Consider the following 13,919-nt stretch of genomic DNA (forward strand, 5'->3'; position numbering starts at 1 on the left):
CAGTGAGTAAGATTGATAAGTACAGTAGATGTGGGTAGGCACACCCCTAGTTTAGAGTAGCAGAGAGGAGTACCAGCATGGAAACTAAGCAATGTACTGCTGTGGACAGGGTCAGCGGCAAAATGTATTTAACCCACTTAAAAAAGGCCCGTCTTAAAAAAAATCTGTTTAAGTGCATGCTATATTTAGAATATTTTCACCACTTTATCTTGTCATCAGATGACTTTTTCCAACAGGAAACCGCTGTAATAAATCAAATCCAGCGCTGTGTCACCTAACCAAGCTTCACTGGTGAAATGAGTAACTTTCCCCCAGGTTTGGAGAGAGATATCTGTTTTATATAATGGCGGCGTCCCATCAGGCTGCCTGACTGCAAGGCAAAGCGCTGAAAATATTCAGAATATAGCATACACTTAAACTGACATTGCTTTTTTTCAGGTGGACCTTTGTTTTAGGTAGCTAAAATGCGTTTTGCTGCTCACCCTGTCCACAGCAGTACAACAGTATGCTGCTTTTTCAACCTGGGGCCTGTTGATCACCATCTGCTGTCGGTAATACACTATCTATAAGGACCCCATACAACCCCAGTTCAAATAATCCAAATTATCCCTTTAATTTTTTCCATCCACAGCTGAGCCTCGGGCACACCTGTCCAGTGGAGATCCTCCTCAGAGCTACTGGAACTCAGCACCGCTTGTTTTTCAGCACGTTGAGTCCTTTCTGGTTCTTTGTCTTAAATGCCATGACAAAGTGGTGAGGGGCGATTTTCCCCCGGCCGTCCTCGTCCACCTGGCCCATGAAGATGTAGTTCAAGCCTGGTGAGGTCACACAAAAAAAACCTGAATGCAGTGGCGGAACGGCAGAGACATTCAGGGAGGCCGAGCATCAGAATCTCCACGCGGCAGGTCTGTATACCATATGTTTATATGCACACATATAAACATATTTAATGCTTCATTGACTGTTTGGACAGTGAGTTCTGCCGCTCACCTCACACTCTGGGGCGAGCTCTGTCAACTGAGCGCGACAGCACAGCAAAGGAGGCAAACTCAGAGCCATTGGTTATTGAAAACAGTCAACCATGAACTGTATATTGATTAACATCATTTAGATCATGATCATTTGTTAGAGTGATTTCATACATCAAAGAAGCCAATTTAATTTCCCCAGTTAACTCACCTCTTCTGATAAATGGGCACTTCTTGCACAGGATAATGATCTTGGTGCTCATGGTCTTTCCTGCCTGCTGGATGGCCAGACTGCCTTCCTTGTACACGTTGATGATGGAGACAGTGGCGTACATACTTCCTCCTTTCATCACCGCAGTAATGACAGTCCCGGTTATCACTGTCATGCAACACACACATATACACACGTCATCAAGTATTAAATCCAACATCACCTAAAATATTATATGACGTAAAGAGAATATTATGCCCCTGGAATTCAAAGTTAACAATTCATAAACAAAGATAAAAACCTACAAAAGGGATGTAGATGTCAGTTTAAATTTCTACAAACAGGATCATCTTTACTTTGGCCTTGGCTGTGTCTGGGTTGTGGTTAGAACAAAAGCCAAAGTGTTGAGCAGAGTGACAGCAGCAGCATAATGAGACTTTGGAAAACCAGCGGAGTGTAAGAAAGAAGATGTCACTGACTCACTTCAGACAGAAATTTAAAGAGACTGCAGTCATGCTAAGGACTCTGCAAGGCTGTACTTAGGCACAGCAGTAGTTTGAGCTAAACGCTAACATCAGCATGTTAACATACTCATTAACATGCTGAACCTGCCTCTAATGATTACCATGCTCACTATCATAGTTTAGCTTCTTAGCATGCTAACATTTTCTAATTGGGACTAAGGCTGGTGGTTGTCAGATTGACTGCACTTCTGCAAGTATTAAGTCATAAGACTTAGTCAAAGAATTGGACAAATTTAGATTTTTAACCTGATGATGCCACTAGATAGACTCTGGGAACTTACTTAACTGTTACATTATTAGGATCACCATTAGTACCAGCATAAGCATTGACTATTCTTCTTAGTTCCACCACACATACAATCATACACACTCATACACACTATGACCACATAAAAACAACAAACAAAATGGCAGTTATTCACTTAAAGGACAGTGTTTAAGACTTACAGGGATTTACTGGCAGAATATTGCAGTAATGGAATATAACATTTATAAGTATGTTTTCATTAGTGTGTAATCCTCTGAAAATAAGAGCTGCTGTTTTTTCGTTACCTTAGAATGAGCCATTTATATCTGCAGAGGGAGTGGGTCCTTTTCCACAGAGGCGGGAAAACCAAACACTAGCTCAAGATATAATCCCTCTGAATCATCACTTATGATTCACTAGTGTGTGCTGGTGTCTGTATTTTCAGACACCCTACCCTCTAGCTGTATTTTCTTATTTTCTCATTATTGCTGAGCTCACTGTACCAACCTAAAACATCACTATTTGACGTCCTGGTAATGAGACTCACCTTTGTTTCTGGTGTGCTTCCAAACAGCTCAGACAAATCCTAATGATTCTGCCTTTAAATATAGCACTGGTCTAGGTTTGCTATCTAGATAGAATTTAGAAATTAAGCCTAATATGTGTAATGTTAAGTATTTACAGCAAATGTTTCAATAGCGGAGAAAAGAGAGCCTGGAACGTACAGTGGGGAATTTAACATGAAAGGAATCTGCTTTTTATTGTCATCATCAATAATCTACAGGAACTGTGACCCATGTGTGCCTACTACTTTTCAGTTCCAGTCTGTGAAGTGCAGCCTGCCTGTAAAGATGTCATGGTGAATTAACAGCATCAACATTTCATTTCAGGCTTTCAACGCTCCCCCTTTGACCTTTTTACGGTTCCTCTCATCCATCCCCGAGCTAATAGCTCCCTCTCAAAAACTCAGAAAAACACATCAAGCATATCATTTACTGTAATTTTAAGACTTTCAAAGCAATGGATGTGGCCCTGACTGTGACGAGGTCAAGTTAAATGTGTGATATCATAATGGTCCAGCAGACAGCTAAAATGCTTTTGATGTGAGCCAGTGGAGCAGAGGTCACTCAATATTATGTACAAGCAAATATAGAGAGAAAAGAGATAGGGACTCCAATTTCGATTTCATGTAATCAAGTAAAACAGGAGAATAAAACTCTATTTAAAAAAAGGTAATGTTAGAAACTCCATAAGAAATCAGCTCACAGGTTAATTTACCAGAATACAGAATTGACCCTTTTTAAGTCCCAACCTTTTTAAGTCGACCCTCTGTCACCTTTCTCCTCTCCTGTTTCCTGTACTTAGACATGCTTTGTGTTAGGCTTGTCTATGCTGAAAAGAAAAAATGATTTTGAAGATGGTTGAAGGATGCTGCTTGTTTGTGAACACGGTAACCATGACGCCATTTGAAGGCACCAGGTCTTGTTTTAGCCATCTGAAAAATTTGGTTTTCATTTCAGCACAGAGGAGCCCAGCATATATCATGCTGGAGTGTTCTCATCTGTAGGCCTCAACTCCATGTGCAAGAGAAAGATCCATATTGGTGAAACACCACTATAAAAGGGCCTTTTGTACCATTGTTCCAAACTCAATTTGACTCCAGGAAGTGGTCCTACCAAAACGTTTTTTTGACTAGCACATAGCATATGTTGGTGCAGGAAACAGGAAAGGAGAAAGTTGACCAAAGTTCCCTTGGGTACTAAGCTTGCTCAACTGCTATTGAAGCACAGAGCAAAAAGGTGCGGGATTTAGGAAGGTTCAATTACTATGTATTGTACCTCCCGCTACTTTTTTCTGTCTGGTTATGCTAAAAATGTGACAAGTGTGCAGGGTGAAGTTTCAGTCATTTCCTGTTTAGTCTTCAAAAGCACAAAAAATACAGTTTTGTTGTTTGGACTCCCTCAACACGGAAGAGAGACCTGACATTTAGCAGTGACAGCTGAGTGACTGTGGAGCCAACGGAGTGAGAGGAGAGGGAATCACGTCTCATTCAGCCTGAACAGGATTCTTTACACTGATGGTACCAATATGTCTGGACTTCACATACTGCCTGTTTAATTTCCTGACAGAGATGAGAGCAGTCAGAGGACAGCCTGCTTCAGTAATGTTACTGAATCTGATGCATAAACCAGTGAACTACTTTTGACAACTCAAAGTGCATGTATCACACCATTAGACCAAACAAAACCAAAGGTTAAGACTTTAAGTGTTGATTAGACAAACTATTTTCAGTCTGTCTCACCAGTTCATTAAATTGTTACGCTGCATATTGTGTGCTAACTCCGCCGCCACATCACACGGTCGACTTTTTCCACATGCACCACCACATCGCTTGACTTTCCTCACTTCCTGGTGCAAATCCCAGTGAACTCTTTGAAATGCCAATCTAACACATGTGGTAAACATCTCCGCGAGGAAAACATCACAGCAGCAGGAGAGAGGCAAACGGAGGGCGAGCCTGAATCAACACGTTCATTTATCAACAGTTTACACACAGTCAGGGGCTGGGTTTACACTGGAGGTAACTGTGTCCTACTGTATGCACTCATTCACTTCCTGACAGGCTATCAAGGAAGTCTTTGAGATGCACAGTGAGAAATAAGAGGAGCGAAGATAGTGACACGATCAGGACTGTAAACGGCCTGTTAAGAAACATTTGGCTGCTGAAGCTAATGTGGGCTGATCTGACATAAAAGAATCTGTACTGTGGAGGTTTGGACTTTTTAGGATCAGTATGTAACAGTAAGTAAGTCCAATAATAGCATCAGCAAAGTCAGAAGTTTTCTGCTTGAGGCACATGATTTGAGGTGCAATGGAGAGATGCTGTGCTGCTGCCAGAGGAGTACTGACTAAGATTGTAATAATATTATGGAAGTAAAAAGATGGGGGATTGGCACAGTCTTTCACAATCTTTACTTTCAGCTGTTCTGTTAACAAAATGTTATGTTGTTGCTAATTTCTCTTCCTTTGAGAGAAAAACTTGACAGACAAATTTTCAACTGTGAGTGAAATAAAGAAGAGTTTATGGGCCTGTAAACTGCTTCTTTGAAGAGCTTTGGCAGCTGATGGTAATGGCAATGTGGGTTGTGCTGACCTAAAATCTTGGAAGAATCTGGACTGTGTAGGTTTGGACTTTTTGGGGATTAGTATGTATATAAGAATAGGTAAGTCCAATAATAACATGCGCAAAGCTGGAACATTTCTGTGACTGGAGTTTATGTGGTTTAAATAAATTGCAATGATGTTCTTACCGAAATTGCTGGAGCAGTAATTGCTCTCAAGTGTTCCTCGTCTTTTACATTTCTGCTGGCACAGGGCTACAGAGTACTTCAGAGCTGCAGAGACACACACACAAGAAAATTCAATCTCTGTAATTGTGCCTACCAGTGATGCAAGCATGTAAATTATGGTAGCATCTGTTCCTACTGCGGTTTATTTACAGAATATTCTCAGTAACACAAGAGTCTCGTCAAATGAATAGCCTTGGAACAATGTGAGACAGAGTGTGTAAAATAAGAACATAATGTGACAAGTGAACATCTGTTTTTAGAGTTAGAGATAGTAAAGAGTCCATGAAGGAAAGAACCAAGAAAACACAAGGTGTCTTGTCTAAATATTATTCTTCCTGGAGAGGGAAAAGTCAGGAAAGATAAGCCAACCAGAAAGCGTTGTGACAGTATGACATCATGGCGGGGAGGTGCCAAAATAACCTGGTCTGACTGAGGGAAAAAACAACAAGTGTGTGGGCATGTGAGTTTGAGTATGAAAATGAGCTATGATTGCGGGTACAGACACATGCCCACACTGTATATGAACTTGTGTTATGTACACAAGAGAGCTGTGAGCATAAGACATGATATTAGCATATGTTGTGTTTGGACATGTGCTGCTGTTGGCCGCAGCTTTAATAGGACCCTCAGTCTCCAGTGCTGTATGTTCTATTCACTCTTTGTACAGAGGAGAAGGACGCATCATAACTGCATGTCAGATTGTGAAGATCCACTCTTTAGTTTGGCCGTTTTTCATTTAAGGGACCACTTTTGCACATTTTATGTCAACAGAGTCCAACCATTAGTAGTGTAAATATAACTCTTGAAAGGAGTTAACTCTTACTTAAAGATCCCCTCCAGAGCTGTATTATGACATATATACAAATAGTCTGCTTGGAGCAATAATGTGTGTCTGATATTGGCGCTGCCAGGCAAAAGCCTTGCATGTCACTTTTTAGGAAATAAAAAAAATGTTTTTAACTAATTGAATGCTGCTAAGTCAAAGTTAGTAGCTGTTTTTAATATTAAATTAATATAGAATATTAAATATTTCTAAAGCCCACAGACAGAAGGATATGATTTTTCAAACAAGTATAATTTCCACATTAAAATCTGTAAGGGCTTGTGTCAACACTTTTCCTTGGTGCCAGCATCTTTTTTCAGTTGTTCTCAATGAGGAGAGTATCTGTGGCAGCAAGTGGCTGCCTAGAGAAAAGCTGCTGCACTGCAGCATCTTTTTTCATAGTGGTCTGCGTTTGTTGTGTTGAAAATCTCTGAACTTTTCAGAAAGGTGCTGGCGTCATCACCACCCTTGTAACTAAGAAAATGGAGGAGAATCTTGTTCTGTCTGGGAGCAGAATACTGAGTGTTGTTGGCGAGTGTTGTGCTTTTATCGTCTTGCAAGTTGTGAGCTTGTTGTTAGCTGCGTAGTCATCCCTCTGTTAAGGTAGCCTTAATTTACCCTTCCTAAGCCCCGTCTTTTTTGCTCTGCGCTTCAATAACAGTTGTGCAAACTTGGTCCCTCAGCCAACTTTCTCATTTTCTAAAAGAGGCATATAGTCACATCTTAACTTAGCTAATGTTAGCAAAATACTAGGTGATTAGCTAGCTAATGTAAGCAAAATGCAAGCTAAATATCTAGCTAATGATTGATATAGATTAGTTAGTGAGTTAGTTAGCACTTTGCTAAAATTCCCTATCTTAAGATGTGTCACTTTTGCAGGTCCCCCCAGCAACATCTTTTAACCATCTTCAAAATTTGGTTTTCATTTCAACAGAAACAAGTCTAGCATATCTAAGTACAGGAAACAGAAAAGGAGAAAGTTGACTGAGGTACTAAAAAAATTTCCTTCTGAACACAAGATGTCTCCTATTTCACTGTTAAGTCCGTTCTCTGATGCCTTCAAGTTTCTACATTACACTTGTATAATTTGTAAATTGGACCGGGACTGACTTCCAAACTAGCTGTGAGGTCGCAAGTCAAACTCGTAGGCCCGCCCTCAGATTTTCAATGAGAACAGAGAAACTTTTGTCTAAGCAGATGAATATGAAAGCAGCCTTCTCGTTTCAAACTGTACATGCATCATGCTATACTGTGAAGCCTAAACATTCAACTATAGAGGCAAGATGAAAAACATGTTTTTGAGTGGGGTTGGACTTTCAGCAGTACACTTCACTTAGTTCTCTTCTTTCCCAGATCTGATCAGAAGCAGATTCCAGATGTCCCTCCACTTGTGTTTAAAGTGAAAGATAAACCCCACATGTTAGCAAGAAAATCCAGTAGCTCAAAGCCAGCACAGTATGTCTCATAGCTACATCAACAAATACAGATGTTAGAAGCCTTTCAGAGGTTTTTAATGGATAAAAGTTGCTACCTACGTATGGGCCTGGTGGTGACTGGCTGTGTGGTAGTGGTGGGTGGTATCGTGGTGGTAGGGAATTTCTTTGGTCTGAACTTGTAGTGTCCAATGAAACCGTCTGCGGTCAGACTGAGATCTGACAGGAACTGGATTAGGAGCTGGTTCCCCTCTGAGAACACTGGCCTGCAAAGAAACCCAGATGAGAGTGTAAGCCGAGAGGAACTCTTGGGATGGATGTTGTAGTGAAAATAAAGTCTTCATGACAGAATCACCTACGCTGGGGGGCTGTCTCCACAGTATTTGCCAATCCTCTTGGCGTCATTGATTTCAGCCCCGTTGAAAATGGAGACATGGTCGTAGCGGCAGTAGTTGTCTCTTTCCACATCAAACTTCTCGAACTTGACTTCAATAATCTGCAGCAAGAGACAAACCGCAAAGAAAGCAGAAGCTTGTAATCGGGCTATCAGGTTTGGTCATTTGATTAAAGGGTACCCTATCATTTGTGGGATGATGTAATCTTGTTCCACACCCATTACACATTGGGCCTTAAAAGAACAGTCCACTGCTTTAGCATTGTACTCCTTTAAGTATAAGTATATAGTTCTGGACTTAGGATGGACACTTTAAAGTTCCCATGAAACAGCTACCCAAGTGCTTATTGCCTATGACTTGTCAGGAATATTGATTGGCATTTAGAGCAGCTAATAGCACTTAGACTCTGCAGACTACCTCAGTACTGACTCTTCCCTGACTGTCCCGGAGGCTGAAAAAAATAACTTTTTTGTCATTGTTGATGTATATGTAAAATATAGCACAAAACATATGTGATAAAAACACTTAAAGATTGATTTTGACTTCATGGGAACTTTAAAAGTAGAAGAATCAAAATGAACACTATAGAACCAGAGTTGTTGTTTTTTTTTACACATTCTTCTTTGCCAAAATCAGGCTCCTACATTACCCACAATGCAGCTCTAGACTGATTTGCTATTAGTGGTCCCACACCTCAAGCAAAGACAAGCAGAGACAATAGAGGTTTGGAGAACTTATAATGTCCATGAACAGATATCTGCAATATGAATGCAGAATCTGTAGGCAAGGTACAAGATTTTGGTATCGGGAGCCTTCTGGTTTCCAGTTATCCAGGTATCCATCCATCATGTTTGAGCAGGCTTTGTTTGCATGCAGGTAAACAGTGGAAAGCAAAAGAGAACGAGCTCATTGGGCAAAATGCAATCTTTGTGCAGAATATTTTTGTTAGCTTTTATCAGTTTATCATTCATATGCAGATATCTGTTTATAGAGATTAGCTCAAGACCAACTCCATTATTGTGTGTCAAGTTGCTAATTGAACTGTAAACCATCAGTGGAAGACATTTTGGCCCAGATATCCGTTATACATTATCAGGATGTCTGCCGGTCACATGAAACATTGGCTGTTTGCCCCAGAGGCTAAATCGTCATCGGACTACAGCTGATGGGTTCCAAGACTGATAGTCTTAAGAGCCAGCTGATGCTACCTCAGGTCACTTGAGACAATTTATCAAACTTCATGCAGCTCCTTCTGGCACCAGAAAAGACTTCCTACAACTTTTTTTTCCCACTTGTGCAGTTGTATTCCTCAAGACCTGAAAGAGACTGTGATCTTCTCCTTTAAAAGGACATGCAAACAACTTAAAAAAAATCTGAAGTAATTTGTTATTGTGCTTTATTTCACAATGTGGCTAATTTATTCATCCACTGACATGTGCTCCAGCAAAACATAAAATCTTGGCCCTGTTTAGTGTCAGCATGGAGCATCAATGATTTGCTGTGGACACATGGATGATTTTCGTGTCTATGTACAGATTATTTGTCTAAAAGGCCAATTTCAGTTTCCTATAACAGTCACTTCCTATAAGAATGTTACATGTAAAACCCCATTGTTATGTAGAAAATTTCATATTAATTCATTTCCAAGCATTCTGACCTGGTTCTTTGGTGCCACTATATGCCAGGAGCAGGTGACACCAGCTGGGTAGTCCTTCTCAGGCCAGTTGGGTGTTTTGAAAGTCCCTGAGGGCTTGTCCAATCTGCCTCCACAGTACTGGTCCCCTGTGGAGTAATGATTTAAGTTAATCTCGGAAAGTCTTCAGGGATAATCTTTAAAATATAATTCCTGTTCCTTGAAAGAAATGATAAAGATCTTATTCATCTTTCTTTTAAAGGCAGTATATGATCCTGCAATTAAAGTCTTGTAATAGGTGCTCTCATTGCCTCCGTTGTCATTACGTGCACCCTAAAAAGTAAGTCACTCATTAGTCCTGTGCAGTGACAGTTTAAAAAAAGACAACATGCTTCCATCGAGCATCTGAGAAACATCGGTTCGATAACCACACAAGCTGTTCAGACTGTCAAGCGTGTGTTTTCTTTGTAACATACACTTAGATTGATGTTTCCTTTCCAGCATGTCAAAGAAGATGTATAATTTAATTCAGTGACAAAAATAGACACTTAACAAATGTTGTGCTGTGTAGTTTTGACAACGCTCAGAGACAGTATGGCAACAGTCTGTTACCAAACCATTGTGTAAAAGCCAGGCTGGCTAGTTAATAGCCATTGTCCGTTACAGCTGTCAGCTTCTTGGGAACAGATAACTAGCCATTAAAATTCCACTAAAACAGTAGACGAGACTGTGCTACCCTGCGGAGAGGAAGAGGTTCCTTCAACTACTCCTGACCTGTGTCTTCTACAGAAGCGCTCCAAAAAATGTCAGTGAGAAATTCCACATCACACTGCGAAAAGTGTTCAGATGTTCCTCCCTTTTTGTCTGCATGCTGGAAACCTTAAACCCATAGCCCTGTCTGGGACAAATGAAACCTCCCAAAGGTCACTGAGCAGAAGAAAAACTGTACCTGCTATATTGTTTTCTATGTGTCTGCATGTCTTGAAAATGATTCACAGTATTATGCGAAAGCCAAACTCTACTGTCTGGACATTGTGGTACCCTGCATTGACCCCACAGAAGCAACTTTTGTTAAACAGCCTCGTTAATTTGCTTTTTAAAGACTGACCCTCAGCCCAAACAGACATAGTCCCAGGCCAGTATCAGATTGCTTTATGGGGTGAAGTCATGGCTGAAACCCAGTCCCACATGCCTCTGCATTACATGGTTGGGTAGTGGCAAGGTATTCTCTGCACAGCTTCTAGCCTCGCAACATTGGCACCTACAAACCTCACTTCTAAAAAAGTTGAGATGTTAAGTAAAGCGTAAATAAAAACAGAATGCAATAATCTGCTTAAACTTTCTGACCTATATTTAATTAAATACAGTACAAAGACACAAAGTTTAATGTTCAAACCAATGAGTGGGTGCCCATGGCATTATGCGTAACTGTTACATCTGTAAAGGCCCCACTGATGCTTAAAGGTACATACAGGTTTTGAAGCAACATATGCTGCCATCGAGATGATGTCTTTTTCAGACGTCCTTGCTTATTCCAGCAGGACGATGCAAGGACACATTCTGCACGTGTTCCAGCAGTGCGGCATTGTGGTTAAAGAGTTCAGGTACTAGACTGGCCTGTCTTCAGTCTCCCTGTCTACCTGTTTCCCACTGAAAATGTGAAGCGCAAAACATGATAACAGATACCTTGCACTGCTGAGCAACGGAAGTTGTATATCAAGCAAGAATGGGAAAGAATTTCACCTTCAGAACTTCAACCAATAGTGTCCTCAGTTCCTAAACGCTTACTGAGTCTTGATAAAAGAAAATGTGATGTATTACAGTGGTAAATATACTCTGTTCCATCTTTTTTGGGACATTCATAATGTTTTATTTTCATTTTACGCAATGTTTGTATGTATAGGACATCAACAGTAAGCTCAAGCACGTCAAAAGTATTCTTCTTCTTCACAAGTTTGCCTACCTCTCTCATGTGGGTGTGCAGCAGAAAAAACAGCCAGAAAGCCGCTCCCAGCAGTGTTGGCATCGGACACCATCTGCATGAGCATCTTGTTGCCCGTGGAAACCAGCGCTCCTGGCTTGAACGTCCCACAGAAGCGACCAAGTCTCTGCCCATTGACATGGCCGCTGTAAACATCAACATAGTCATAGCGGCAGAGGTTGTCGCTCTCCAAGTCAATAAAGCGGAATGACAACACCACCACCCTTCCCTCAGGGACCTGGGCGGAAATTAAGGGCAATTACACATAATTATTATTATTACTGAGAGCAATAAAATGTCACACCTCTCATGGGTATTAGCTTGTACCTTCAATGATCTCCAGTAAAACAATGTTGGTACCACTTTAAAATACGACTACCCTTATAAAAGCTTTAAGAATGGTTTATAATTAGATTGTTAACACTTTATAACTATTAATAAACATTTATAAACAGATTATAACACAGTTGTCATACATCAGAGTGGGCTCATTATTTGGCAAGATCTACTAATCAATCTTGGTAATGGCTCGCCAACATTTATAACTGGCAAAAGGGAGCCTTATTGTAAAGTCACAATACTTGAATTTCTAACTTTGATACAAAACCTTAAATTTTTTAAGGCTGTAACATGATAATGAGAAACGTAACCCTTTTAGTTAGAAGTCACGTTTATAAATTCTGAAATATTCTGATTCTGAAATTATAAGTTTAATTAACTTGAATAAATGAAACTTGTATATTTATGCTAGTTAAATGAGAAAAGATAAGTTGATTCAACTAAATTCCTGTCATCTTGTCATCATTGTCATCTTGGCTGTTTAAATGTACAGTAATGTAAAGAAGCTAGTCAGCAAAGACTGCCTGGAGCTGGCTGTGGTTTTTCAGAAGGAAGACAAGGGTTAGTGAATAACTCTAATATTGAGCAGCTGTTTGGTGTGTTTTTAATTAGCCATTAGTTGTGCCATCATCATTACTCCAGGCTATGGTAGAAAAAGCAGAAGTTGTGAAAATGCAATTTGACTCACTGTGATTCTCCACACACACTTGGTGTTTGGAGGGTAAACTCCTGGGTAGCCCTGACTCCCGATTACTCCAGACTCCCCTGTGATGTTTCCTCCACACGTGAATGTTGGTCTGAAGGGAGCGTGAGAGAATGTTTTCTATTTCCCAAATATCAAACAATGATGATGTGTTAAAACAATAAACACGGTTAAACGTTATCAACAGCCTGCGGTTGATTATGCACAGATTTTATTGAATGCGCCATATGTCCTGAGTGGAGCTGGAGGCAGCCCAGACTGCAGAATAAACTCCAGTCCACTGAGGCTGCTCCTCCATAGGCTACATTAGATCCATGACACCTTGCTCACTCATAAAGCTTTCAAATTAATTGAAGGGAAAAAAAGGTAAATAAAGGTGTACCTCCGCTGAGACTGCGCACAGACCTCTGTCAGGAACAGTAGACTCCATGCGCAAAAAACACTGCATGTTCTCCACATTGTTGGATGAACGGAGCAGGCGCTTCGCCTGTTTTCGCCCCGTGGCATGAATGGCATTGTGTTCAGCTGCTGAAACGGTGGGGAAAAAGTAGCCAGGAGTTCCTGCGGGGAGTTTCTGCAACTGCAAGCTGGAGCAGATGAATATAGCGTTTGTTCTGCGTGGTAGGAGGGACGGAGCACAGGCTGCTGCTTTTTCCCCAAGAAAAAAAAAAAAAAAAACGATTAAAGACGCGCTGGAAGGGTGTGAGGTCTCCATTAGTTTCATACGGCACCTGGTCTGAAAAACCTTGAAGGGGGTGGCATGAATAAACTTGACCCAGAGAAGTCACACATGACTGATCTGGCATTCCAGTCAATATGGACCATAGGCTACATATGAGAGAGACTTGATAAATCACAAGAAGTCAGTGCCTGCAGTGTGGTTTATACAGTGCAGTATCCAGATGTGGCATGAAGGAAGAGGAGGACACCTGGTCTCTGTCAACATATATATATATGCATTTTACACCAGCTGAAATATCATTTAATAGGAGCTTGAATTCGCCGCAGGCTGCAGGTTGTCAGTTTAATGTGCACAGGTAGAACAGACTGAGTATTTCTAGAGACAGAATGAGAGCGAGAGCACCACCTGCTGAAATAAATATGGTACAAGCAACCACTTAGTGGCAGCATATTTTATTATATATATTGTTTTTCACTTCACAGAGGTTATTATAGTTGGTTAAAATTAAAGTAAAATTTGAAACTAGAATGAACTTTCTTTTTTGATTTCTTTTTGACTTTATTTAACCGGGCAAGTTATTAAAGGTAGAGTCAGTAGGATTTGTGTGAGCTGTTCATATGTGCATTAGGA

At 40.6% G+C, this 13,919-nt stretch overlaps 1 protein-coding gene across 5 annotated transcripts; it reads right to left on the reverse strand.

The window, feature by feature from the left end:
* Positions 1 to 434: 434 nt before the first annotated feature.
* On the reverse strand, positions 435 to 13,639 carry pcolce2b (procollagen C-endopeptidase enhancer 2b). Of its 5 annotated transcripts, none has more exons than XM_084747779.1 (9): positions 12,990 to 13,635; positions 12,593 to 12,727; positions 11,548 to 11,803; positions 9,609 to 9,733; positions 7,916 to 8,052; positions 7,659 to 7,822; positions 5,262 to 5,345; positions 1,180 to 1,347; positions 435 to 839 (listed from the first exon to the last, which is right to left on the reverse strand). In XM_084747779.1, the coding sequence occupies exons 1-9, from the start codon at positions 13,329 to 13,331 to the stop codon at positions 685 to 687; spliced, it is 1,566 nt and encodes a 521-aa protein (XP_084603905.1). In that variant the 5' UTR covers positions 13,332 to 13,635; the 3' UTR covers positions 435 to 684. The 5 variants fall into 5 exon arrangements, with proteins under 5 accessions (XP_084603905.1, XP_084603908.1, XP_084603906.1 ...); XM_084747782.1 differs by having other exon boundaries at positions 12,593 to 12,701; positions 12,990 to 13,634; XM_084747780.1 differs by having other exon boundaries at positions 435 to 815; positions 12,990 to 13,627.
* Between the last annotated feature and the right edge of the window lie 280 nt (positions 13,640 to 13,919).

The sequence above is a fragment of the Lutjanus erythropterus genome, chromosome 21 (genome assembly GCF_056507025.1).
Source record: "Lutjanus erythropterus isolate fLutEry1 chromosome 21, fLutEry1.hap2, whole genome shotgun sequence".
Taxonomy (NCBI): domain Eukaryota; kingdom Metazoa; phylum Chordata; class Actinopteri; order Lutjaniformes; family Lutjanidae; genus Lutjanus; species Lutjanus erythropterus.

Excerpts from the sequence above, each read along its gene's own strand:
- pcolce2b (XM_084747779.1), bottom strand. The coding sequence starts at position 13,331 with ATGAAACTAATGGAGACCTCACACCCTTCCAGCGCGTCTTTAATCGTT. Across the intron at positions 11,804-12,592 it reads AGTGTGTGTGGAGAATCACA|GTCCCTGAGGGAAGGGTGGT; the intron begins GTGAGTCAAATT and ends ATTTCCGCCCAG. Across the intron at positions 1,348-5,261 it reads TTACTGCTCCAGCAATTTCG|TGATAACCGGGACTGTCATT; the intron begins GTAAGAACATCA and ends GTTGCATGACAG.